The 26,220-nt window shown below is 40.1% G+C and overlaps 1 protein-coding gene across 3 annotated transcripts in view; it reads right to left on the bottom strand.

Moving 5' to 3' along the window:
• Cntnap5 (contactin associated protein family member 5) overlaps positions 1-26,220 on the bottom strand; it is a 956,023-nt gene that overhangs the window by 106,797 nt on the left and 823,006 nt on the right. For all 3 annotated transcript variants that reach the window (XR_005974031.1, XM_041648130.1, XM_041648128.1), the window contains one exon: positions 13,600-13,824. Coding sequence is in view for 2 of the 3 variants with exons in the window: in XM_041648130.1 (XP_041504064.1) it covers positions 13,600-13,824 (225 nt within the window). In the remaining variant the exon portion in view is untranslated. The remainder of the gene's footprint in view (positions 1-13,599; positions 13,825-26,220) is intronic.

A 26,220-nucleotide genomic window follows, 5' to 3' on the forward strand; every position in this document is an offset into this window, starting at 1 on the left:
CACTTGCTAGCTGTGTGACTCTTTATTTTATTAAAGGCGGAATACATATTTCTTTTTTTTCCGGTACAGGATTTCTCTGTAGTTTTGTAGACTGTCCTGGAACTCGTACTGTAGACTAGACTGACCTCTAACTCACAGAAATCTGACTGCTTCTCCTCTTTAGTGCTGGGATTAAAGGCCTGCGACATGACTGCATGGCTCAGAATACATATTTCAATGAGAGAACACTCCATGGACTAATCTCCTTTGTTCATCGATGATATTACTAAGAATCAAACATGATTATCTCATGAATTTCCTAAAAATCAATAATACTCTTAATTTTTATTACATATACATAGGTGCATATCTAGTACTTTTTAGGTGTTATGAATAAAATAAATTTGTTGAAGTCTAACACCTAATGTGGGTACATTTGGAGATGATAATTAAGATCAATATTTACATTAAGAATCTACCTCTTACTATCATTACATCTTCCCTATGAGTTAATCTAAATGAGTTGATCAACCAGCTGTTAAAAGGATCCATCCTCAGGACGGCTGACTCACACTGAGCCAAGCTAAAGAGATGGAAAGGATAATTATTCCTTTAATGTGCCTTTCTTTCCCAGAATCCATCAGTGCAGCTCCATAAACATCCTGAGGTTCTGTCGGGTGTGCGTTCCTTTGTGGGTGTTGTAACTCTTCTTTTCTGTATCTTCTTCCTTTCTTCCAGAAGCTGTACAGGGTCCACCTGTGCTCTTTCTGACATTCTGAGCTTTCTGTAGTAATCGGAGAGGAGGGGATGCATCCCCAGCACCCAGCCGCCCCCACGGCTAGCTTTACCCGAAATAATTACACGGAAACTGTATTCTTTTAAATACTGCTTGGCCCTTTAGCTCTAGCCCTTACTGGCTAATTCTGATATCTGGATCAACCCATCTCTAATAATCTGTGAGCACCGGTCTTATCGGGAAGATTCTAGCCTACGTCCATCCTGGGTCGGAGCTTCATCGCGTGTGTCTGCCCTGGAGCCGGGCATGGCGTCTCTTCTGAGGCGTCTGCTCCCGAGAGGAGAGCTGTCGAGTCTGAGCTCACTTCCTCTTCCTCCCAGCATTCTGTTCTGTTTACTCCACCCACCTATGTTCTAAGCTATGAGCCCAAGCAGTTTGTTTATTACTTAACCAATGAAATCAACAGATTGATATATGACACTCTCACATCAGCTTCCTTTTCTCTTTTTGCCATGTGGCTGATCTCCATGCCTAGTGCATATGGCACAGTTCTTTCTTTTTCTTCTGTGTCTCTGTCCTCTCGGCAGCTGCAGTGAGTTTGCCAGCTTTGAAGCTTTTTTGTAGACTCTAAGAAAGTTATCCTTACCCTCCTTTTTGAGCCCACTCTTGAATACTTTCATTAAGAAACTTAGAACCTAAAGAGGGAATGTTAATTTCCCCAATAACAATGATGTCATCAAGGATATTCCCTGATCTTACAGAATCCACACACTTCAAAGAAAAGATGTGAGAGAATTCAGAATCCCCTCCCCCCCTTCTCTCTCTTCTCCTTCACACACACTTCCTCTCTGGCTCTTTCACCATTGCTCCCTCTCCTTCTTCATCACCCTTTTCTGTAAATGCATAAGCCCAAGAAAAGGCAGACAACCCAACAGAAGAACCCTCAACAGACAACAGCTTCATCAGCTAGCACTTGATTTTGCAATCCTAGCTTACAAATGCTGTACAGAGATGAGTTCTCGTTCAAGTTACCAAGTCAACAACATTTTGACTGCAGCCCTCGAAGACTAAAAATACACTCAATAGGTGTCTTTAGATTTACTTATAACTGGTATTACATTAGTTTTAATTCTATATAAGGCTTTGATTAGTGTTCTTTGCTCAAGGCTTAGAAGACTGATTCAGAAATTTCAACTTTCCCTGTTTTTGTTTTCATTGATGATGGTTTATGCAGGCAGATAGCTCCAAACTCACCATGGCTGAAACAATAAAATGTTCGTAGCATGTTTAAATGTATCTACTGATGGGGGCTTAGAGGATTTGCCCTGGCAGTATACTAGACTATAGCTCATCACATACACTCTCTCTTCCTTGAATGTTATCCCTTATGCTGAGTTCCCTACCTCTCGTTGGAAGCTATGTTTCACAGGGCCTCAGAAATAAAGCCATATCTAAACATTCTTACCTTATCTTGCTTGTACATGGATAAATCTGCTCTCACTGTGCCATGGTAGCCACCTGATGTGAGATTACCCATACCCTTATTTTTCACCCCCCTCTACTAATTTTCTGCCCATAAAGTACTCACCCCTTAGGCTGTTATCACTTTCCATTTCCGCTTTTAATTATTCTGTAATGTCAAATGTCCTAAATATTAGTCTTTGTATTCATGCTCTGATAACATAATATTAAGGTAATAATAATTCATATTATTACTACTATAAATAAGATGATGAAATGCTTTGTAAATTACTATCTATGAAATACATATATGTATTATATTATTTTGTCTGTACTCAATTGATTAAAATAAAACAATATATTGAGTAGTCTTTGGCTGAGCTAGACTTTTTTTTCTTATTCTTCTACCAGCTAAAGATGATAGATAAAGTTGTTTATCTTTTCTTCTAGGAGGGCTCTTTTCGTTGCATGTTGAGACTGACTTCCCAACCCTGTCCTAGATGCCATGAGAAAAAAAAAGATAAAGTCCTCCAGAATCTTCTTTGGGATCAGGGATCAAGCCTCCATGACCTTGTTTAACATAATTACTCTCTTTCTCCAGTTCTAGCCATAACGGAAGAAAGAGAAATCTGTACTTCAATGTCTAGCTGGAAAAGAGGGACAAAATTCTGTTTATATTAGATATTATTACATCCAAATAATATTTAGATACTTAGGAGACAAAAAAACTTTAAAGGGTTCAATTAAAAGAGAGAGAGAAACAAGAAATAGTATTCACATCACATCCCACCCATATGGTTTATTTCTCAGCTCAGACACACCACTTAGCAGTGTGGGTTAGTAAGGTACTATACACTTCCTGTCCTCAAGGAGCACTTATGGCCATTGCTAAAGGTTATAATGGGTCACAGTCACATAATTATGAAATGGATTATGAAAGCGAGGTAAGAAATTATTTAAAGGTCATAAGTATGTGGAATGATGCGAATCAAGCCTATACTGGAGACTGTCAATAGATAGAGAAGTCCCAGGGACTGAAGTGTATAGGGCTGCGTGAGGCTAAGAAAGTAACGTTCTGGAGAATACCTCTCCAGCTCTTTGCATCAGATCTTTTTGCCCAGAGGAACTCAAGCATATACTGATGTCAGAGAAGTGTGCGGCAAGAGGAGGCAGTGACCTCTGAAGGGCTCCCTTGAGAGGAAGCAGGAACAGTAAGGACATCCTATAGTCAAGTTAACCCTGTCTGGCAACTGTTAGGTTTTGCACTTTGAAGATACTTCCTGGCATGACTCTTCTTCTTTCTATTGCCCTTGAACTAGAACATATGAAATACAAAGTATCCCATGTCATAATTATTCCTTTTGAGATGTGGGCAATCAGAAATTCAGACTGCAAAGCTTATAAATTTCTATTCCAACAAAATTGATAGAAGAGAAATGCTGAAGCAAAGGTACACAAATCCCTCAATTCCAAAGGCAGCTGAACAACCACGAAGGGAAGGTGACCTGGGAGCTTCATTTGGATTTTGTACTGAATTTCAGCATAGATCGATGGTTTTATTTGTCCATCTTCCAACTTCACTTATTTATTTCAAACAGAAGGGAACAAAAAAGACCAATTAAAATATTTGCATTGAGGGTACATATATAGACAGTGTGAGAGTTAATATTTATTGTCAACTTGTCAGAGTCTAAAAATCACAGAAGAGGCAAGCCTCAGGCCATGCCTCTGAGGGTTTGTCCAGACTAGGCTAACTAAAGTTAGAAGTTAGGAAACATATCCCACACATGGGCAGGACCATCCCATGGCCTGGAGTTCTAGACTGGAGACAAAGGAGGAAGTGATCTGAGCACCAATATTCTTTTCTCCTTTCTTCCTACTGCCTTCAGCTCCTTGCTACCATTCTTTCTCTTCCACGATGGACTGTACCCTCAAACCATGATTCTTTCTTCTTAAATTGCTTTTTTAGTATAATTTATCAGAGCAAAAAGTGAAGAAAATAATTCACACAGGTGCATATGCACACACATTTTATAATATATAGAGAAAATAGCATGATAAAATGAAGGAAACACAATAAAATATTTTTATTAAAATTTTGTTTACCAAAAGAATATTGACACATCACCAGTGATTGAAAAGTCACTTACTTCATGTAATGTTCTGTGACTTTCTCGGTGAGAATGTGTTGGCACCAATGTGGCAAACTAAAATACACTTAACCTGAGAGGGCTTGGAAAGAAAATCTATGGTGTAGGAGGCCCTTCTGTCTATATGTTGCTTACATGGTTAATAAAGAAACTACCTTGGCCTGTTGATAGGGCAGAACTTAGGTAGGTGGGAAAGATGGAACTGAATTCTGGGAGGATGAAAGTAGAGTCAGAGAGATGCCATGGATCCGCTGGAGACAGACACTGGAAATTTTATCCAGTAAGCCACTGCCACATACCAATATACAGATGAATAGAAATGGGTTAAATCAAGATGTGAGAGTTAGCCAGTAAGAGGCTGGAGATAATGGGCCAAGCAGTGACTTAATACAATTTCTGTGTGGTTATTTCCGAGCTAAGCAGGCCATGTGACCAGGATGAACAAGTGGGCCTACTTGCAACGGTTCTAGACACAAAATAGCAGAGTTTTACACAGTTTCTTGGTTGACACAAATTTTTTTCTAGATGAACTTGCAGCTAGTATGGGGCACAGTAAAAACTATTTGGATTCTTTAAGAAAAAAAAAAAGGTGGCTTCCTGATTCACCAGCATGAACGGCTCGGGCTCTTTTGGGAGGTTTGGCTAAGAAGCATATAAATGGGGTTTGTGGATACCATACTACAAGTTACTTGGTGACAGCATGGACCAACTAGTTATCAGAATTGAGGGGTTGAGGATGACTCCCACCCAGCAGTCTCAGGCACTAAGGGCCACCACATTGGACTGTACAGAACAAGCAGGAAGTAACATATATACCCTAGCAATGCCACAGCTTAAGTTTTTAAGTAGCGCTTATCATATCAAGAAGCATTCCTGGACAGTAAAGAATTACAGATACGCAATAAAGACAAACTGAGATAGAAACGATCTCTAAATGAGACCCAGTGTGTTTAAAATAAGTACATACATAGGCTTGAGCGAAAGAAGAAAAACAGTATAGAGAGTTATAAAAAGAAGTTAAAAAATGAAATAAAGTCTTTAAAGAGACAGAGTACAGACAGTTATTGATTAAAAGGAATATAGAAAAATAAGCAACATAAAGACAGAATATACATAAACAGAGTCTGGATTATGTATATTAATGTGTTATCTTTGAATTTTTTTTACGGCAGAGATATTTGATTCTTGGGACTGCTAAGCTAAGCCAACATATTTATTTCAAAGGTATCTTAAATTCAAAATTTGAGTCTAAGGATATGTTGTTTTGCAAAAGAGTATCTGCTTTTGTTTCCACAGAGGATGAGGACCTATGAATTGCTTCCAGACTAATATGACTTGATTGACCAAGACCCCATGAAAAGTTGTCTTAAACACCCCAAAAAATTACTTTGCCCAATAAATAGCAAGAAAAAAAATGGACAGAACTATGCCCATAATCCCAAATATTGTCTATAAATGTTTGTTTACACTTAAATGTGTTTAAGCGATAAAGATTTGCATTGGTATGGATCTTGCTTATTGATACAAATTTAAGGTCAGTTTTGTTGTATGTATATTTCTACTCTTGATTAAAGTATTTTGTTTGTGCAGCTCATTTAAAATGTAATATATAATTAATAAATATAGGTTAATAGGTAGTCATCTATAGTAATCAAGCTTGTAGTCACGTTAGTTAGAGTTCCTAGATATTCAGAGATGTATTTCAGGTGGATAGACATTCTTCAAACCTTTCAAAGACTACAGAATATGGCACTTAAAATATTTTAAAAATTTAGGTCTTATCATGACAAGGAGACACATCTACTCCTGGCAGCACTATTACTTTAAGAAGAAGATGGGAATTGAGGAGGTTCCTTATGAAGTTGGTTAGCCATTTGGGCAATAAAAGACTGCTCTTGCCTGGACTGCCTGATGAACTGGACATACAGGACCCAAAGAAAAATGACTGCTAAACTTGTGTAAAGGTGAGACAATTCTTTGAGGTTCCTGCTTAATGAATGAGTCTGCAAGACATTGTGTAGGACACAGAAGAAAGTGACTGACAAACTGCCAATATAGGTGGAACTGTCTTTGAAATTTCCTGCTTCATGTTAAAGTGTGCTGGATTCTATGGGCCTATAAGCTTAAGATGGATGCTTCAACGATACAGAGAAATTTGGGTGACTGTTCAGGTAACAAGATGCCTCTGTTAGTTCTATAGTTTTGGGAGTTGCTTATAATGCACTTCCAGTTTACTTAGGTAATATTATATCCTTCTGGAGTCTCTGCTGGAGTTGAAGAATTGATAGTTATAATTATAGTTTTACTTAGTTATGATAAAAGATAAAGAAGATATAAATATTGTAACTATAATTCTTACTTGATACCTGCTTTGTTATATGTAATTTTACTATGTTAAAGTTAAAACCTTTCTTTTTATTTAAACAGAAAAGGGTAGGTGATGTTGATTTCCATCTGCATGCTATGAACACTTGTTGCGGGAGGTCCTCCCGCTCCTCCAGCCTATAGCCGCTGAGATACCAGCCCATTGGGGCGTGGTCTCTCTCCATTTAGAAAAGCAGTCACTTCCCTCTCCTCTCTCTCTTCACTTCCTCCTCCGCCGGTGACTAGACTCCCTTCCTGGTTGCCCAGAGGGCTGTTGTCTTGGACGGTGATCTGTAAGTTTTTTTCCCTTTTAAATAAATACCACCCTATTAATCATAATTCCAAACTGGTTTGGCATTGTTTGTGACTCACGCCTTCAAACACTATTGGTTAATTAAACAACTGCTTTGGGCCTATAGCAGAGCTATAGGGGAACAGAGCTGGGGTAGGGGGAACTAAGCTGAATGCTGGGAGAAAAGGAAGCAGAGTCAGAGAGAAGCCATGTAGCCCTGCCAGAGACAGATGCCAGTTGGAATCTTGCCATTAAGCCACAGCCATGTGGCAATACACAAATTACTAGAAATGGATTAAATTAAGATGTGAGAGTTAGCCAATAAGAAGTTAGAGCTAATGGGCCAAGCAGTGTTTTAAATAATATAGTTTCTGTGTGATTATTTTGGAGCTAAGCAGCCAGGAACTAACTAGCCACCTCCTACTACAAGAATGAATGGGACTCTTTGTTCTCTCCATGTTCCTAGTATTCAGTCTTCTTTGAAGAAGATAGTCTCATTGTATTCAAGCTGTGTGAACCTTATGCTTGTGGGAAGCTGATACTTATATATGTTTCTGGCTAAAAACCAGATTCTTAATGGCAGGGTCCATGTCTGTCTCTCTGAAATACTAAATGGTTTCTGCCATTGGAAGGAGTGCTGAGAATATTTGTTACATTGGTAATTTTGAAGAAAAAAAAATGTTAGTATTAAGGGGAAGGGAGAATTGTTATTTAGTAAAAGGTACAGCTGGACTGGTGTTTTAGTTAATACAGCACTGACTTTGCAAGCATAAGGACCTGAGTTTGATACCAGGTGTGGTGGCAGGTACCATAACCTCAGCACCTGGTAGGTAGGGACATACAGAATCTTGAAGCTCATAGGCCAGCCAGAATATCATAATTGGTGAGCTCATAGCCAATGAGAGATAATCTCCCAAAGAAATGGAAGGTCTTGCTGGCCTCCATGAAAGGTTATCTTCTGGCCCCCACATGACCTCCACATGGCTTCCTCCTTCTTTGGGCATGTGTACGTGCGCGCGCGCGCGCACACACACACACACACACACACACGCACACACACACACACACACACACACACACACAAATAAAATAAAATAAAATAAAATGTAGAGATCAAGGGTAAACTTAGAGTGTTCCCCCCCTCTGAATATTCTAATTCCATTTAAAGCTTCTGCTCCAATTGCCAAGTTTCTGAGTAATTTTCTGTAGCTCAAAACCTGTGTCTTCTAAGGACTCTCCCACCTCTTATGTGTCTTGTGTGTTTGTGGGTATGTGTGCACGTACGTGTGTGTGTTTGTACATGTTTGAGAGAAAGAGAGAGAGAGAGAGAGAGAGAGAGAGAGAGAGAGAGAGAATTTACATCCCAGAATTTACTATCATTTCCTTTATTTAAACACCAGGCCCTTTATTCACTGAAAGTGACAGCAGCAACTTAGGGTGAGTATGTCCAGAACTGGAGACATCGACACTAAAAAGAATAACAATGAAGAATTACATGAAGTCCTGCCAGATCTAACTGCTGCCAGGCCAAGGCTCACAGCATACTTCTGAGTCACAAGCATATTCTCACATCTGGCCTGACAAGCTATGTAAAATAAATTTGCCTGGTGAGAACTCTGTTGACTGTTCACAAGATTTATCCTTTTAACTCTACACTGTGGCTTCTTAGCCACAGTGCTGGCGTTAGAGTTTGCATCCTACTGAGAGACAAAATGGGACCCCTTTTAAGCTGGCCATCTTAGCATCACCACCAAATTGCCAAAAGTACCTTAAAACCAGACAAAGTAATAATCTTTCTAACACAAGACTGTTGCTTCTGCCCAGGGATTGCTGTGAGTGCATCCCAATTCCAGAAGGTTTCAGGGTAAACATCTTCACCAACTGAACTTTCATTCTCCTTACCTTCCTTCAACTTGTAAGGACCCCTGATGCCCAAAGGGAAACTGATTCTCTTCTTTTTTTTTTTTTTGAGACAGGGTTTCAAGTAGCCCAGGAAGGTCTTGAACATGCTACATAACTGAATTTGTCCTTAAACGTTAGTCCTCCTGCCTCCACTTCCAGCAGTGGGCCACTGCTTTGGGCTCAGATGCACATTTTTCACTAAATAAACCCAAATTTCATTAAAATGTTCTTAGTTTCTGGCCCACTGTTAATCAGGTCAATGGCTTAATGCTGTAAATAAACTAGGAACATGCTGAAAATAGGAATTCTTGATAATTCCTCAAGCAGCATTTCAAAATCTGCAAATGAAGCCTTCACAGACAGAAATATCCATGGGAGATGATTCAAGGTGGGAATAAAAAAAAAATCCCAAAATCTAAGACTTAGGAAGAAATTAAACACTTGCTGGTTGTTATTTTGCATCTCACCTACTCCTCAAATTACTATAGTTTCCTCAGCAAATGTCACTTAATTGTTATTTGAAGACCTCTAATGGTAAGGAACTTAAAACCACTAAAGGCTTTTGTTTCAATAGTATAATTTCTAAGCTCTGAAGTCTATTGTTAATGTTAGTCAAAGACTTCTTTCTAGCTAGTCTACTACTACAGAAATCAGATCACTCCAAGTCTGTCTAGTTTGTTTTTTGCACATTTTGGGCAGTTTCTGAATCTGTCTCTTTTCATATGTCTCATTTGGAGACAGCACTAGGTTGCTGGTTGTTATTTTGCATCTCACCTACTCCTCAAATCTCTCACATTAGTCATTCTAGTGATACCACCAGGAGAATTAAGGAAACAATGGGGATAATGTCTTAGCTGTGTGTTGAGTGATAAGGTGTCAGGAGCCACTTTCTCCTAGGATTATTGCAGGAACCATCACCCTGGGGAGTCTGCAGAGAACCCCACACCCCTAATTGTGTTAGGAATCGTTCTATTGACAGAGCCTACCCCATACCCAAATTGGCTGTTAATGGAGAGCTATCTGTTAGCGGAACCCACCCCACATTCCAAACTATCTAGAGAACTAGGTGTGGTCAACTCCTAGTTGTGACTTCCTGGCCTATGTGACCTGACCGAAGGTAACCTGGACCACGTGACCAACATGAACCACGTGGCAAGAGCCCAAGCCCCTGTGCCCACCCCCCAACTCCTTACCCTATATAAGCTGTACCCCGTCTCTAATAAACGGAGGCTCTGACAAACCTTGCATGGCCTTCTTCCTCTCTCTCAGCTCATATATTCCAGATAGTGCCTCTCCGGGACCCTGGAATAACTGACTGCAGGGTGGGTTACAATCTCTAGACTGAGTAGCCCACCCAAAAGCGGTCAACAATAAGGAGATGGGTGGAAGCACCACAGATGCTGAATTCACCATCTTCTACACTACCTGACTGCCCACTGCATGGGGTACAAGGGTGGTGGGAGGGCAGGGGTTAGAGGAAGGGAATCAATGAGTGTATAAAAGCCCCTTAGCAGAGAAATCCCTCCCCCTGAATAAAACATGTGATCAAACAGAAAATGTGCAAGTTAAATTCCTGGGCTGGGAAAAGGAAGGTTTCTGTATCAAGAGCCTCTTCTGTTAGCCAGAGAAGCCATGCTGCATACCTGAGCTTTCACATCTTCCTGAGTCCTCCACAGTCAATAGTAAGGATCTATGCATCTCTGATTTCTGAATTTCATTGGAGTTTTTTAAATGTAAGTATTTATATGGTCAAGTTGGTTGCAGTAGAGACTTTAAGGACGTATTGAAAGGAAGACACAAGTAAATATTCCAGGGAGGATTCAAGAATGATTTCCCACTAAAGAAATGTCAATTATTTAAAAGAATTATGCGTTTCAAAGATTAAAGGATTAGCATTTTTCATCCAGCCCTAGTAACTAAGAAAACAGACTTGCTGTGGTGGTGCACATCCATAATCCCACCACTCAGGGGCTGGGGCAGCAAGCCTGAGAGTTCCAAGGAAAGTCTCCCACAAGAATAAACCAAACAACCAAATACTATGGCATTGGGCTGAGTAAGGGAGGTTGCATCCCCTTGCTGAAGCTTGTTTGTTGTTGTAAGAGCTAAGGTTCTTCTGTAAGCCCACATGTCCATGGGCAAGGTAACTTCTTAAAATTCGGGGAGTCATAGTTTTGGGGAAACAATATGTCTGGTGTTTTTACCTCTCAAAACAAGAGTTTTTTTTTTTCCTTTTCCTACTACACCAGATGTACTTGATCACATGTATATGGGAGGTACATACATCAGGATGTAGCTTTGCCTCTGATTGGACCTGATAGGAAATGCAAAGGTTTGTCTTTTTAAAGTGTGACTCTCGCAGGAAATCAGAGTGATTCTGACCAGAGTTAATTTTTCTAGTCAATACTTAAGTCAACTTGCTTCAAATCAGTCTCAAAACTGTGAAACTAGTTTTTCTCTCCAAAATCTCAAAATAAACTCTGTGCTATTATGAACAAGTTATTTGATGTCCCTGTACCTCAAGTTTCTAGAACTGTAGAAACCTGCCACAGCAAGAATATTAATTTCAATGGCGAGCCAGATACTAGGAGAGTTAAGCACAGTATGGCCTCATTAGAATAATTGGATGCGGTGATTCCTGTTGTGCATTTCATGTATTCTTGGCAGTTATATTATCAGAAGTATACTGTGAGTGGTGCAGGCATGTGAAGGCCTACTCTAGAAACACTTCGGGGACAATTGTGTCTGTATACCCATCTTACTGTGGCCCAAAAACACCAGGAGAAAGAGATACAGGTTAGAAGGGAGAGTACTGGCTGACTCTAAGGAGACCATTCTAGCAGTTCCATGGATTATCTGTCTGCCCAATATGTACCTGCTCGAATTGTCCATGCCCATGGTCCAAAGACAGCCTCAGACACTCAAAAGGCTTGACATGGCAAGACTCAAGATCGAATCTGTTGGCATATTTTTGTACATAACCTTAAAAGTGAGAAGCGGGTGATTAAAGGGCCCTTGGGCTTGAAAACTTAATCAAACCTCCTCCTCTTTACCTTCTTCTTCCTCCCATTTTTGTCTTTCTCCTCCCTTCCTCTTTGCTCTACTCCTCTGCTTCCTCTTCCTTTACCTCCTCCTCATTATTCTCTTCTCTTTCTCTCCCTTCTTTCTTGCCTATTCATATTTTATTTTTTCCCATCTATTTTAGTCTCAGAATAAATGACATCTGTATCATCTTATGGGCTCTCGATTATTATTTTTGACCTTTAGGCTGGTTCATCCTCCACATTCCCCATGTTCCATTATCAATTATTATGAATAAATGAATAGTTCTTTATATTCAAATCATACATAGTACACTATGAGAAAGATAACGCACACACAGAAAGAAAAAAAAACAAACACCAAAAAAAAAAAAAAAACCAACGTAGTTTGCACCTGAGATGCAGACAGGGTCGTGTTCATGCTGCCTTCCATGTGTGTCACTTCTGCTGGACCACACCACCCTCCACCATAGATCTTAGCTTTGTGGTTGAGATGAATTGTTCAAATGTCTGAAATCCTGTCATGGTACATGGAATAGAACCATATTCCTAACCACAGGATAGTGCTTGTGTGAGATCATGTGATAGGGAAGTATGTATATGTTTCAGTAGCTCATTTGTTCAAACAGCTATACACAGTAGGATTCTGATTTCATAGAGTACTTGGTCAGCTCTATTAGGAGGTTCTGTCCTGGAATAGTGTGATTAAAAAGAAATCATATGATCATAAAGCTTGACTTTCAACTACTGCTGTATGTGTTACCATCAATATTTCTTGCATGATACAATTTCTGTCTTTTTAAAACATTCTTGTATCCATGAGGTCCCTTCTTTCCAGAGGTCAATTCACATCATCATCATGTGCTCATGAACATCTCGACAGCTAGATGCTGTAGATAGCTCGAAAACCAAGAAGAGAAGGTTCCTTTGCAAATTCTATTGCACTGGGAATGTCAACAGCAAAGAAGCAAGATAACAACAAACTGTAGCCTTCAAAAGACATGAGTTCATCTATGCATGTGATTTCAGGGGACTAAGCCCTGGAAGAAGGCATACGTTTTACAAATAATTGAAATAATTGCCAGAATTGAAAGAAATAGCAAAATTCCATTTATGAATCAGTAGTGCTCTTTAGCTAATTAGAATACTCTAAGCCTTGCCATTTCAGTGTGGCAAATATCACAGATTAACAGTCAGTGACTATGGAGAAAGAGTTGGTGTCTAACGGAAAGTCAGATTCTCAGAAGTGAGGTTCTGTGCCACAGCATATGGCTCCCACATCCTACTTCTCTGAAAACCTAGACAATGCCCATCTATAAACCAACCACTATTTATGCTTTGCCAGGCCACAGTTAAGAGCATGGCAGCAAAGATGACAGATACATGTGGAAACTGCCCTTCTGAAATTCAGACCTCCCTATGACCTTTTATACTTAATGGGTTACAGCACAATAAAGAGTTACCACAACATAATCAAGACAAATTAAAGTTGATGAGTTTGATATCTTGATGGCAAATGAACATGGTCCCAAGATACGAATTATGGCTCACGAAGGTAAAGTGGAAGGAAGCATTCTGCTGAGGCTGCCCAGCTGCTAGGCTGTGCATGGCATTGCTGAGCAGGAGCTGTACCTTCCATCAAGGCTGGTCTTGTGGCTTCCTGCCACCAACACTCACCATTTTTGCAGAGCAGGAGAGCCAGAAAATCATGAGAAGAGGAATTGAGGAAGAGCAAGAGGCTGGGGGCCTGTGCTGTCACAAAGCTCAGTGTGATGGTTTCCTTTGATGGAGCTGTATCTGCGTAGATAGCTGAAGATGACAGGCTTGTGTTCTTGGTCACCGGGTATGGTTCTTGAAACATGTATATAACTGAGCTGCCGGAATCAAAAAGAGCTGAAATCTCTGCAAAAAAAGAAGACGAGAACATACTTTCAATCACATAGCCACTAAGCTACTTGAGGTATGTATAAGGCCTGCTCATTCTTTCCTTGCACAAAGCACTGTGTGAGCAGTGTTTAAAAAAATCAGACAATGGGCTTCTTACTAATTTTGAGGCAGATCAAATCTATTCTTGTGTATGTGTTCACATGTGCAGATGAGCATTCGGGTTGATACTGGAGATATGTCCTCCCCTGTCACTCTCTACTTTATTGAGACACTGAACATAGAGATCATGGACGGGTTAGACTGGCTGGCCAGGGAGCTCAGGACTCTTATTATCTCACGTCTTCTAGTGAAACTTCTTTTTTTTTTCTCAAATGCCATTCTTTTTTTTTTATTTTTTTTTAAATTTATTTATTTATTAAGGATTTCTGCCTCCTCCCCGCAACCGCTTCCCGTTTCCCTCCCCCTCCCCCGGTCACGTCCCCCTCCCTCATCTGCTCGAAGAGCAATCAGGGTTCCCTGACCTGTGGGAAGCCCAAGGACTGCCCACCTCTATCCAGGTCTCATAAGGTGAGCATTCAAACTGCCTAGGCTCCCACAAAGCCATTACGTGCAGTAGGATCAAAAACCCACTGCGATTGTTCTTGAGTTCTCAGTATTCCTCATTGTCCGCTATGTTCAGCTAGTCCGGATTTATCCCATGCTTTTTCAGACCTAGGCCAGCTGGCCTTGGTGAGTTCCCGATAGAACATCCCCATTGTCTCAGTGTGTGGGTGCACCCCTCGCGGTCCTGAGTTCCTTGCTCATGCTCCCTCTCCTTCTGCTCCTGATTTGGACCTTGAGATTTCTGTCCGGTGCTCCCGTGTGGGTCTCTGTCTCTGTCTCCTTTCATCGCCTGATGAAGGTTAATAATCATGAGGATGCCTATGTGCTTGTCTTTGGATTCACCTTCTTATTTAGCTTCTCTAGGGACATGAATTATAAGCTCAATGTCCTTTATTTATGGCTAGAAACCAAATATGAGTGAGTACATCCCATGTTCCTCTTTTTGGGTCTGGCTTACCTCACTCAGGATAGTGTTTTCTATTTCCATCCATTTGTATGCAAAATTCAAGAAGTCCTTGTTTTTTACTGCTGAGTAATACTCTAATATGTATATATTCCTACATACAACAAAAGTATATGCTCAACTAGTGAAACTTCTTGTTTATCTTGTTTTCTACTGTGGTGCTGGGTATCTGGACTCAGACTCTTACGCTTTTGGGGCAAACATGCTGCTGGCAGAGCCATTTGCCCAGTCCTCTGCATCCATTGTTTATAATTACAAATGTGATTAAGGAAGTTGATCAGAACACTAACCCTTTCTTGGTATTACTACGTTGTTTAGTGAGACAGTCTTCATAAAGCACTGAGGAGGATTGCCCAGCAGGGTTTGGACTTATGGAACCTCTATGTTGCAAGAAAGTGTCACCTAGAGCTGGGGAGATAGCTCAGTTGGTAAAGTGTTTGCTGCACAATTTTCAGGAGGTGATTTTAGACCTCCAGCACCTACATAAAAAGATAGGTGTGGTGGCATGTATATGTAACACCAGAGCTGGGGAGGCAGAGACAGGAAGAACCCCAGTGTTCCTTGACGAGTCTAGAAATTGGTGAATACCAGATTTGTTATGAAATCTTGTCCCAGAAGATAAAATGAAGAGCAACTGAGGAAGGCATTTATTAATGATCTCTGGACTCCACATAAGTGTTAATGCATGCATGAGTACACACATACACCAGTCCACAATGCTGCAAATACACAAACACAGAAAAAGAAGATCATTTAACCTAAGTCCATCTCAGTTGCCCTTAAGTAAAATGTCACATTGTTGACTGTATGTCAGTTAACATGCTGAAATAGTGAAATACTTATTCTGCCAAGGTCCAGCTTGATCTTGAGCTAGATTTGACTTTCTTCTTTTTATATCCAGGTATGAAAGGAAAGTTGCCTTGTATAGTAAGACAATTCAGATCTGTGTGCACACATCTGACTGGAACACTATGTGGTAAGCTTGAGTTAATATGGATATGATAGGTTTCTTTCCTTCTCAAATGAAGGGTGGAGTGTTTCTAATCTTTCTCAACATTCCCTGGTATGTGTGGGACACTGAGAACATAAGCAAACTTGAACTTACTTCGTAATGCCCTTGCCACTTTTCTGCCTTGTGAGAACTCTGCTGTAGACGTGCCACCGAAGGAATGCTACAAGTTCATGCATACAGTCTGCCAGACCAGGACTCCAGTGCACTTTGGGCAAGGTTCAGAAAGAATGTTCGGTTTTAATCAAGGAAGTCGTATCAGTGATTCTTATGTTAAAAATAGGAGGCATACACATATGGCCATGAAGATGTTGGCTCATGATCTGCTTGATACAGGTGTTTTCCTTAAGGACTTAACAGGTGCATTTTGAGCTAGTATTTTCTAGTTAACAAAATAAAAGCCTTTACTTGATGTTTATGTATACAGTCAAATGTATATGTGATTCATAATATATGAAAAAAACATATTAGATATGGGCATATAGATTATGATTTTTTCATGTATAATTAGATGTGCTACACAAAAATGTTCTCATTCTTTCCCTGAAACTAGTATTAATTATTCCTCATACTTAGACATTGTTTCAATATAAAACTTAATTCAACAACATGTGTAGATTCTGCTTTTCAAACATTTTCTTCTGTTTCATGACAGGAAATAAAGCTACTGGAATGGGTTTAGTTTCCCCATATTACTTATAAATAAATTCTAAAGTATATTTAGTGAATTTTATTTTTATTATTATTTTAACTTCTGATAGTATAACGTTTCAAAAATACTAAAAGCGAGCATTTGGAGAGAATTTGAATGCTGTATGCAGTATGCACTGAGTGCTAAACATGATCCCTATTATAAAATTCTGCATTTTCCACTCATTATAAATGCAGAAATCAAGGAATTTTGAGATTAAATACTTAACTACTGTCTCAGAGGGACAATGGTAAATGAATAAGAACCAGAACCCAGATTCTTTCTGTAGAGATTCAGTGGCAGGTGAATTAAGTAAGAGAAAATAGTGCTTACAAAGGGAACTATTATAATGGTTAAAACATATGTTTACAAGTATTTATGATATATGCAGGAAGTAATTATAAGATGAAATATGTGGCATAAATACAAGATACACCATGATTGCCACATCTCCACTATATCAAATATAATCAATATTTTTGTTCATTTGTTTATTAAAAGATTATGCCGTTAGGTTTAACTTTCTAGATTTGTAATCCACTTCCAAATTTATTATCTAGCAGTTTTAGTGATGGAAATATTCAAGTGATAGAAGTGATCATTCAGTCAACAATGGAAGAGAGCTGAAGGCAAAGAGGTACACATGGATAAATCATGATCAGGTATATGGATATTAGCAGGAAAACGAATCATGTCAAGTCTACCAGCGTGGCTGAGAGGATAAAGAAGTCTGCAACCAAGCCTGAGGATCTGAGTTCAGTCAGTTCAGTTCAGGCCATGAGGCAGACTGAAAGGAGCTGCTCATAAAAGTTGTGCTCTGGCATCACAGTGCCCTGGCATGCTGGTAATCTCTCTCTCTCTCTCTCTCTCTCTCTCTCTCTCTCTCCCTCTCTTTCTCCCTTCTCTCCCTCCCACACACATGCACACACTAGATAGATAGAGAGCATCTATTAAATAAATAATAAAGTAATTGAAATTTGGCAAAGTAAAGAATAAAAACATATAAAGACCAATCTTGCATTAAATATAAAAATAAACTCAAAATGTAACAAGATCCTGAATAGAATAGCTAAAATTATAGTATACTTAGAGGAAATCATAGATATAAATTGTTGTGTTCTTAAACCCACCAATTGTTTCTCTTGTATGACAATAAAAGTAGTATCAATAAAAGAAAGGAAAGATAAATTAGGTTCCATCAGAATGTAGGAATTTTTTTGCCTTTCAAAGATAAAATGAAGACTGTGAGAAGAAAACTCACAGAATGAGAGGATAAATTTGCAAATTTTCTATAAGGAACATATAGTCAGAACAAAAAGAAAAAAAATGAAAATGAATGGCAACCAGAATAAAGATCTGCAAAAGATTTGAATATGCCGTTTTTCAAAAAAAGACGTAGTGATGAATGGTAATGATGTAAACAATGTTTAGGATGACTAGTCGTTAGGTATGAGCAAGTTGGAAGCACAGTATGACACCATTTCCTATACAGTAGGCTGTCTGCTTAAAGACTGACATACAATAACAGGTGTGTAAGAGTGCAGAAAAGCACTAGAGCTTTTGTGCACTTCTGGTAAGGATGGAAAAACTGCAACCTACTTTGAAAAATGATTGGGTCATTCCTCAAGAAATAAAACACCCTTAGCAAGGTGGTTCAGTAGGTAAGTGCCTTGGTCACTCACCAAGCTTAGTGACCTGAGTTTTATACCCAGTGTTATACAACGATGTTAGGTCTAAAGGGGAAAACCCCATGTATCCCCAAAAATAGAAGGCCAATTTAGTTGGTCAAAAATGAAAGTCTGGGCTTAGTTCAAGATGAACTCTAGGAGGATTTCTGGTGGATATATCAATCAAAGCTCACAGGCAGCATTTCTCAGGAACCTGTGAAATGGGTTTCAGCCTACTGGAAAGGGCCAGTTCCCTTTGCATACAGCTGTGGTTACCTATCAAAGCCCAAGGATAACATTCAGCCTCCCCTGGTACCTGACAAATGTACCTGTTACACAGTTCAAATGCTACACTAGAATCCTGGCCCACTGAGCCATCTCACCTCCTCCACTATGCTACTTCCCAGGTTATTTTAAATTACAAAACTGGCAAGTCCCCTACTGCTGCCCACACTCCTGCTTCTCTTGCTAGTCTATCTCATCTATTTTCTTCTACTTCTTTGCCAGCCCCCAACCCCCGCAAGGGAGGTTGCCCTGGCCAGTCCTATTTTCTTTTTTTCTTTCTTTTCTTGACTCTTCCAAATGCTGCTGTCTGTTATCTCTTTCATATCCACAATCAACAAAGGTATGCTCTTCATGGAGCAGCGATTTCCATGGTTTCTCCTCTGCGCCATCACTGACAGGGGGAAGACAAGAAACCTGTTTCTGATGGTTTCTTCACTGTATCGTCACAAACAGAGAGAACAGAAACCGAGTTCTGAAAGTTGTTTATCTTCTACAGGACCACATGGCACATATGGACCCCAAGAGCTTAACTTGCTCAAATAAATAAATGCAGCAAAGTAACACAAAATTAAAAAATAAATCATGGCATTTCCAAACATGCGCATGAGTCTCAGTGGTAGTAATACTGAGAAGCATCAGAAAGTGGGGAAAGTTTAGTGTCCACTGACTGACAAACTGCCAAGCACAGTTAGGAGTATCCACAAAACACTTTAGCAATAGAAAGAAAAAAATCGTCATGGCATGAATGAAGTGACAGCACTATCTACTGGGAGAAAGGTGACACAAAGAAGAAATATGTATTAGGCTTCTTTTATAAGAGAGTTCCAGTCTCAACAAATCCAGAGACAGAAAAAGGAATGGCTTCCAGGGTGGCAGAAGGTTGCTGGTGGCCAGGAGCGTTTGAAGTGGCTGACAAAGAAAAGAATCTGAAACTGCTTAGGGAAGAGCATGTGCAAAAGCAACAAGAACCAGGACAGCATACCCCTTAACAAATAGGATTACTTTGGATTTGAATTGTAACTAACTAAAAGACTAGCAATAAATAAATGTTTTTAAAACACACACACACACACACAAAGCTACATTCCTGGAGGGATATTTCTATCATAGTTTCATTCAGAATGAAATCAGAATCTCAAATGAGAAAAAGTCCTAAAGCAAAGCAGGAAAACAAATAAATCAAATGTTCTCAGCAAAAAAACGTGATTGGCTTTTACATCTCTTGGTCTAGAGAGATGGCTCAGAGGCACAGCGCTCTTCATCTTCCACAGGACCTTAGTTTGGTTCTTGGCACCCATCTCAGGCAGCTAACAACACCCTGTATCCACAGTTCTAAGGAATCCCTGATTCTCTCATCTGGTCTCCTTAGGCACCCCCACACACATGACATAAAGTTACATAATAATCCGAAAATAAAAATAAGCCTTTATAAGCAACCCAAGAAGGTAGAGCCTGCTGGATAGCAGCTGGGAGAGTGATGGCATGATTTTGAAAGGGAATTTTGGGATCTCCACACACCTCTCTTTTATTTTTGTATCACAAAAGCTGTAAGAAATAGATTTTTCTCTGCCACATGTACCTGTTATGTCCATGTCAACAAGGACACAAAAGCTCTAGCCAAGTAACTGTGGAATAAAATGTCTGAAACTATAAGTCCAGATGAATGTTTCTTCCTTGTTATAGTACTATAATGAACAGGAAATGGGTGATTTGGCCCAGGACTGGTAAATGAACACGCATCCTTAATTCCATCCTTGATGTCCCAAGTGATAACAAACCTCATCTCTGACATACATGACGCCGCACTAAAAACCAGGAGGAACACACCAGCAGGGAGCACTCTTTGTTCAGGGTTCTCTCTTAGAGCATGACTCTCCTTTCCAGTTCCAAATTACATTTCCCAGGGGGAATTGTAAAGACGAATATTTGGTTAAGAACATCTTATATCCATTGGTTATGCAGGGGATCATTTAATTTCAATAAAGAGGTAGAAATCGGAAGTCCCAAAGTAGGCAGGACCCTAAAAAGGCTAAGAAGGACACAGATGTTTATTTAACTGATGGGTTGAAATGAGAAAAATGTACTTTACCAATGCAGGCAAAAGTTGTATCAGTATTGACAGAGGAGGATGGATACAAATGTTGGAGGAAAGGGGCCTGTAACAGTGAAGCTACAGCTATAGGATGGGTTAGGTGATATTTGGATGTCCCTTGAGAGATGCAGGAAGGGTCTTTGTTCAAGTCCCCCCCCCAGAAGATTTTGACACAGAGGCTACAGGACACTGTAAACTTTGGTGTCATGTCTGGCCTGTATCTGCATTTGCTCCTTGTAATGAGGGGACTACTCATGAAGGTCCTCCAACCTTGCAGAGAGTGGTAGCAGAGTTTTCCCCATGTGAAAACTGAGAACACCTTTGTCTTTGAATTAGTTTATAATGTATTTTTTAATTACATGTTGTTGTTGGGCCTCATGAGGCCCAGGCGGGAGGCCCAGTGTAATTTCCTTAGCCTAACTTGGCTTGTTGTGAGGCCTAGTCTAACTTCCTGAGCCTAGATATAGTTTGGAGACCTTTCTCTGGCTATCCAACCTAGACCTGCCTCAGCCCAGCCACCTCTAGCGTGTCAGAATATTATTGGCCCTTGTTCCTTACTCCACCTCCACCCATCCCAAGCTTCTCCACCCCTATCACAACCCGGTATAACTCCCTGCTTGATATCATTAAACAAGATTCTGCTTTGACAGACTCCTGATTCAGTGGGTGTGTTTCTCCCCAGTGGCCAATAGGGGTGGGGAGGGTGGCTGGGTTGTACTCACCATCCTGCTCAGCCTCAGGGAGAGTCGGGGAGTTCCAGCTTTCTGCCAGAGAACCCGGCAGATTGGTGCCCCATATAAGGAATGGAAGAAACGATGATGGGCCTATTGGTCTGTGGGTGAGTGGGTGAGTATACCCCCATTAAAAATGGGGCAGTTCTTTACTAAACAAATCCTGCTTTGGAACCAAGTTCAGTGTACCTGACTAAACAAAATCCCACTTTAGAATTTAAACAAAATCCTGCTTTGGAATTCAGTCTGCCAGTTCCAGCCAAGTCTGATGTGCCACACACCTTATGCCCCTGGTACAAAAAGAGATTCCATTGGACAAGGGATTGTAGGTCCAAGTTCAATCTCTAGAGAAAGCCTTTAAACTTCCTGAGGGGCCATCTCTAGCCCCTTTAAATAAGGGGAAAAGGGCAGTCAAAACACATTGGACCTTTGATACCCAGACTAAGACCAAAGATGGCCCTAACAATATGAGATAGAACCTTTAGGTTCCTTATAGACACTGGGGCCAATCTCATGGTCATCAGAAAAGAGGAGCCCCTCCCCCTCTTGGCAGCTGGTCCTGGGAGAGATGTTGGGCCTCATGAGGCCTGGGCGTGAGGCCCAGTGTAATTTCCTGAGCCTAACTTGAGCTGGCATGAGGTCTAGTGTAACTTTCTGAGCCTAACTAGAGTTTGGAGACCTGTATCTGGCTACCCAACCAAGACCCACCACAGCCCTACCACCTATAGCTTGGCAGAATATTATTGGCCCTTGTTCTTTACTCTGCCTCAGTCCATCTCAACCCCATTATAACACTATATAAGTAACTGCTCAATACTTTAAATGAGATCCTGCTTTGATAGACTCCCAATTCAGTGTGTGTGTTTCTCCTGGTGGCCAAGGGCGGGTGGGGGGTGGCTGGGTTGTTCTATACTCATCATCCTGCTCAGCCCTAGGGAGAGTCAGGTGATTCTGGCTCTACACCCACTCTTTCTGTCAGAGAACCCAGCATGTTGTCTTTGTTAGGGTCAAGGTAAACCAGGAAGAGGGAACTTAAATTGAGAAAATTTCCTCATCAGATTGGCCTGTAGGGAAGTGTGTAGAGGTCATTTTCTTAATTAATGATTGGTGTAGGAGATCCAAGTCTACTCTGGACAGTGATACCACTGGACAAGTGCTCCTGGATTATCCAAGGAAGCATTCTGAGCAAGTCATGGGAAGCAAGCCAGTACACAATGTCCCTCTTGGTGTCTGCTTTAGTTCCTGTCTCTAGGTCCCTGCCTTGGGTTACAGCCTTGTCTCCTGATGATGGACTATGACCTGTAAACCAGATAAATCCTCTCCAACCCAAGTTAATTTGGTCAAAACAGTTATCATAAGAGAAGAGAAAAACTGAAACAGAAGTTGGGAGCAGTTTCATGGTATGCTGCTGGATAGACATAAATGTACTGCTTTAGGGAGGACCGTGGAATGTATTTGGCACTTTGGGCTGTTTTTTTTTTTTGTTTTGTTTTTTTTTTTTTTGACACTGTGTGCTAAGAGTCTACTGGGGTATTCTGTAAAAATTTGAAACATAATATTGAAAGCAAAGAAGATGATGGAAGCCTAGCTTGTTAAGTTTCAGGGGGAAAAAATAGACTCTTATCAGGATTGTTTGTATGATATTTTGTATTTACTATCTTGATACTACAAACTGGAAGTCCAGTGTGAGCTAGCTAAATCCACATAAAATCTGAGAGAGCTTGGAAAAGAATTCTAGACAGTAAAAAACAAAGTATAGCCTCCTATTTTTCCCATAATGGTTTTTGCTTGCCGGTGCATGTTACAGCTCTTCTAAGAGAGGTCTTCCTGATTCAGTGGTAGCAGAAAAAAAAAAGCTTTGCTTTTGAAATGACTTCCTGGGCTGTGCTGCCAGCATGAACTCTGACTCTTTCTGAAGGTCTGGCTATGGAACATTGAAATGACGTTTGGGAGCAGAGTGCTACAACTTGCTTCTTGGCAGCACAGACCTGCTGCAACCCGATCCTGATTCTGGGGTGGAGAGAATGCCTCTTAGAGGCAATAACTGGATGTCCTCCTACATGTTAGACTGGGCAGAGCTAAAAGGCAAAGTAGCCTTAGTCATAGTTATGTAACTTAGCTTTTAAGGAAGTACTTCTGAGCAAAGAGGGGCTTCCAGGTGCCCAAGGTGAGGTCCCGAGTTAGTTCCTGCGACAGCTGAAGATAGGGAACCTGAAATGATCCTATCCTATAGCCATACTGATGAATATTTTGCATATCACCATAGAACCTTCATCTGGCGATGGATGGAGATAGAGACAGAGACCCACACTGGAGCACCGGAATGAACTCCCAAAGTCCCAATGAGGAACAGAAGGAGGGAGAAGATGAGCAAGGAAGTCAGGACCAAGAGGGGTGCACCCACCCACGGAGACAGTGGGGCTGATCTATTGGGAGCTCACCAAGGCCAGCTGGACTGTGACTGAAAAAGCAGGGGATAAAACCGGACTCTCTGAATATGGCAGACAATGAGGGCTGCTGAGAAGCCAAGGACAATGGCACTGGGTTTTGATCCTACTTCATGTTCTGGCTTTGTGGGAGCCTAGCCAGTTTGGATGCTCACCTTCCTAGACATGGACGGAGGGGGGAGGACCTTGGACTTTCCACAGGGCAGGGAACCCTGACTGGTCTTTGGACTGGAGAGGAAGGGGAAGAGGAGTGGGGGGAGGGGGAGAGAAGTGGGGGGACGGGGAGAGGAGTGGGAGGCTGGGAGGAGGCGGAATTTCTTTTTTCTCAATAAAAAAAAAAGAAGTACTTCTGTTCAGAAGAAAGTTACAGATACCCAATAAAGACAGATTCAGATAAAAAAAAAAAACCCTCTAATTGGGTCACAGTGTTTGGATAAATTTATTTTGGCTTGCTAGACAAAAAGAATATAGTTATAAAAAGAAGTAAATGTTTTTTTAAAAAAATAAAAGAAAGTCTTTAAAAAGAATACAGACAGTCATAGATTAAAAGGAGTAGAGAAAAATAAGCCATGTAAGATAGAATATACATAGTCTGGATCATGAATATCACTGTGCTTTCTTTGATTTTTTTGACTGTGAAGGATCTGAGTAACCAACATATATATATATATATATATATATATATATATATATATATATATATATATTGAAAGTATCATGACTTCAGAATTTGGGTCTAAGAATATGTTGCTTTGGAAAAGAAGTTCTTCATTTGTTTCCACAGAAAATGAGAATCTGTGGATTTCTTCCAGACTAATGTGATTTGAAGGATCAAGACACCCTGAAATGTTGCCATGAACACCCCAAAAAATTACTTTGCCCAACAAAACTCAGGTAACAATTTAGAGAGAATTACACCGATATTCCTAAATATTGCCTATAAATGTTTGCTTACATTTAAAGGGGCATATGACATAGATATGAATAATTTGCATTGGTATTGATCTTGGTCTATTTATACACATTTAAAGTCAATTTTGTTATGTGTATTTCTGCTCTTGATTAAGCTATTGTTGTGTAGCTCATTTTAAAATTTAATACATAAGAAATACAGGTTAATAGAAAGTCATCTATAATAGTCAAGCTTGTAGTCTTGTTAGGTTTTCTAGATATATAGATATATTTTTCAGTTCTATACGTATTCTTCAAATCTTTCAGAGACCTTCATAATATGGCATTTACAATGCTTTGAGAGCTTAAGATTTTTCATGACAGTGAGACACATCTGCTCCTCAAAACCTCAAGCTACATCAAGAGGAAGATGGGCATCAAAGAAGCTACTTAGGAAGTTTGTTAGCCATTTGGGCAAGAAACTGCTCTTTTCCCAGACTGCTTGCTGTTATGCTGTATGAATTGGACATGTAGGGAAGACAGAGAAATGACTGCTATATTTGCCTAAAAGTGAGATGGTCCTTTGGGATTCCTGCTTTATGAGAGAATATACAAGACATTCTGCAAGACACAGAAGAAAGCAGCTGATGGACTTTGCCACTACAAGGCAAAACAGATTTTCAAATTTCCTGCTTTATGGAAATGTCTCCTGAATACTATGGGCCTGTAGATTTTAGATAAATGCCCCAATGATACAGAAAACTTTGGGTGACTATCCAGGCAGCAAGATGGTCTCTGTCAATTTTAGAGTTTTGGAGGTTGCTCACAATGAACTTCCTGTTTACTTAGGTAATACTACATTCTTCTGGAGTCTTTGGTGGAGTTGAAGAATAGATAGTTATAATTATAGTTTTCCTTAGTTATGATAAAAGATAAAGTAGATATAAATATTGTAACTGTAATTCTTGCTTAATATCTGTTTTGTTTTATATAATTTTATTACATTAAAATTAAAACCTTCCTTTTATTTAAACAGAAAAGGGGAGGTAATGTGGGATTCCCCTCTGTATGCAGTGAATACCATTGGTTGATAAAGAAACTCTCTTAAGCCTGCACAAGGCAGAATATAGGTAGACATGGAAAACTAAAGTGAATACTGGGAGAAAGAATGCAGACTCAGGAGAAGTCATGTAGCCCCACCAGAGACAGATACTAAAACTTTACTCAGTAAGTCACAGTCTTGTGGCATTACTCAGATTGATGGAGACAGGTTAATTTAGGATATGAATTAGCCAGAAATATGTTTAAGCTGCTGGCCAAACAGTATTGCAAATCATATGGTTTCTGTGTGTTTATTTCGGGGCTGAGCAGCCAGGAACAAGCAAGCAGACTCCCACAACACAAATCTCTGAAGGTGAAAGGTATAATTCACTGAAAAAAACAGATGCTGCTCAGGTGGAGCTGAGGAATTAGCTGTAATTAATAAGAGATCAGCATCACTATGGCAAAAGTTTTTGGGAGCTATTTACTCA

This window comes from Microtus oregoni, unplaced genomic scaffold, assembly GCF_018167655.1.
Source record: "Microtus oregoni isolate MIOR12 unplaced genomic scaffold, Mior012 000003F_ref0000135, whole genome shotgun sequence".
Taxonomy (NCBI): domain Eukaryota; kingdom Metazoa; phylum Chordata; class Mammalia; order Rodentia; family Cricetidae; genus Microtus; species Microtus oregoni.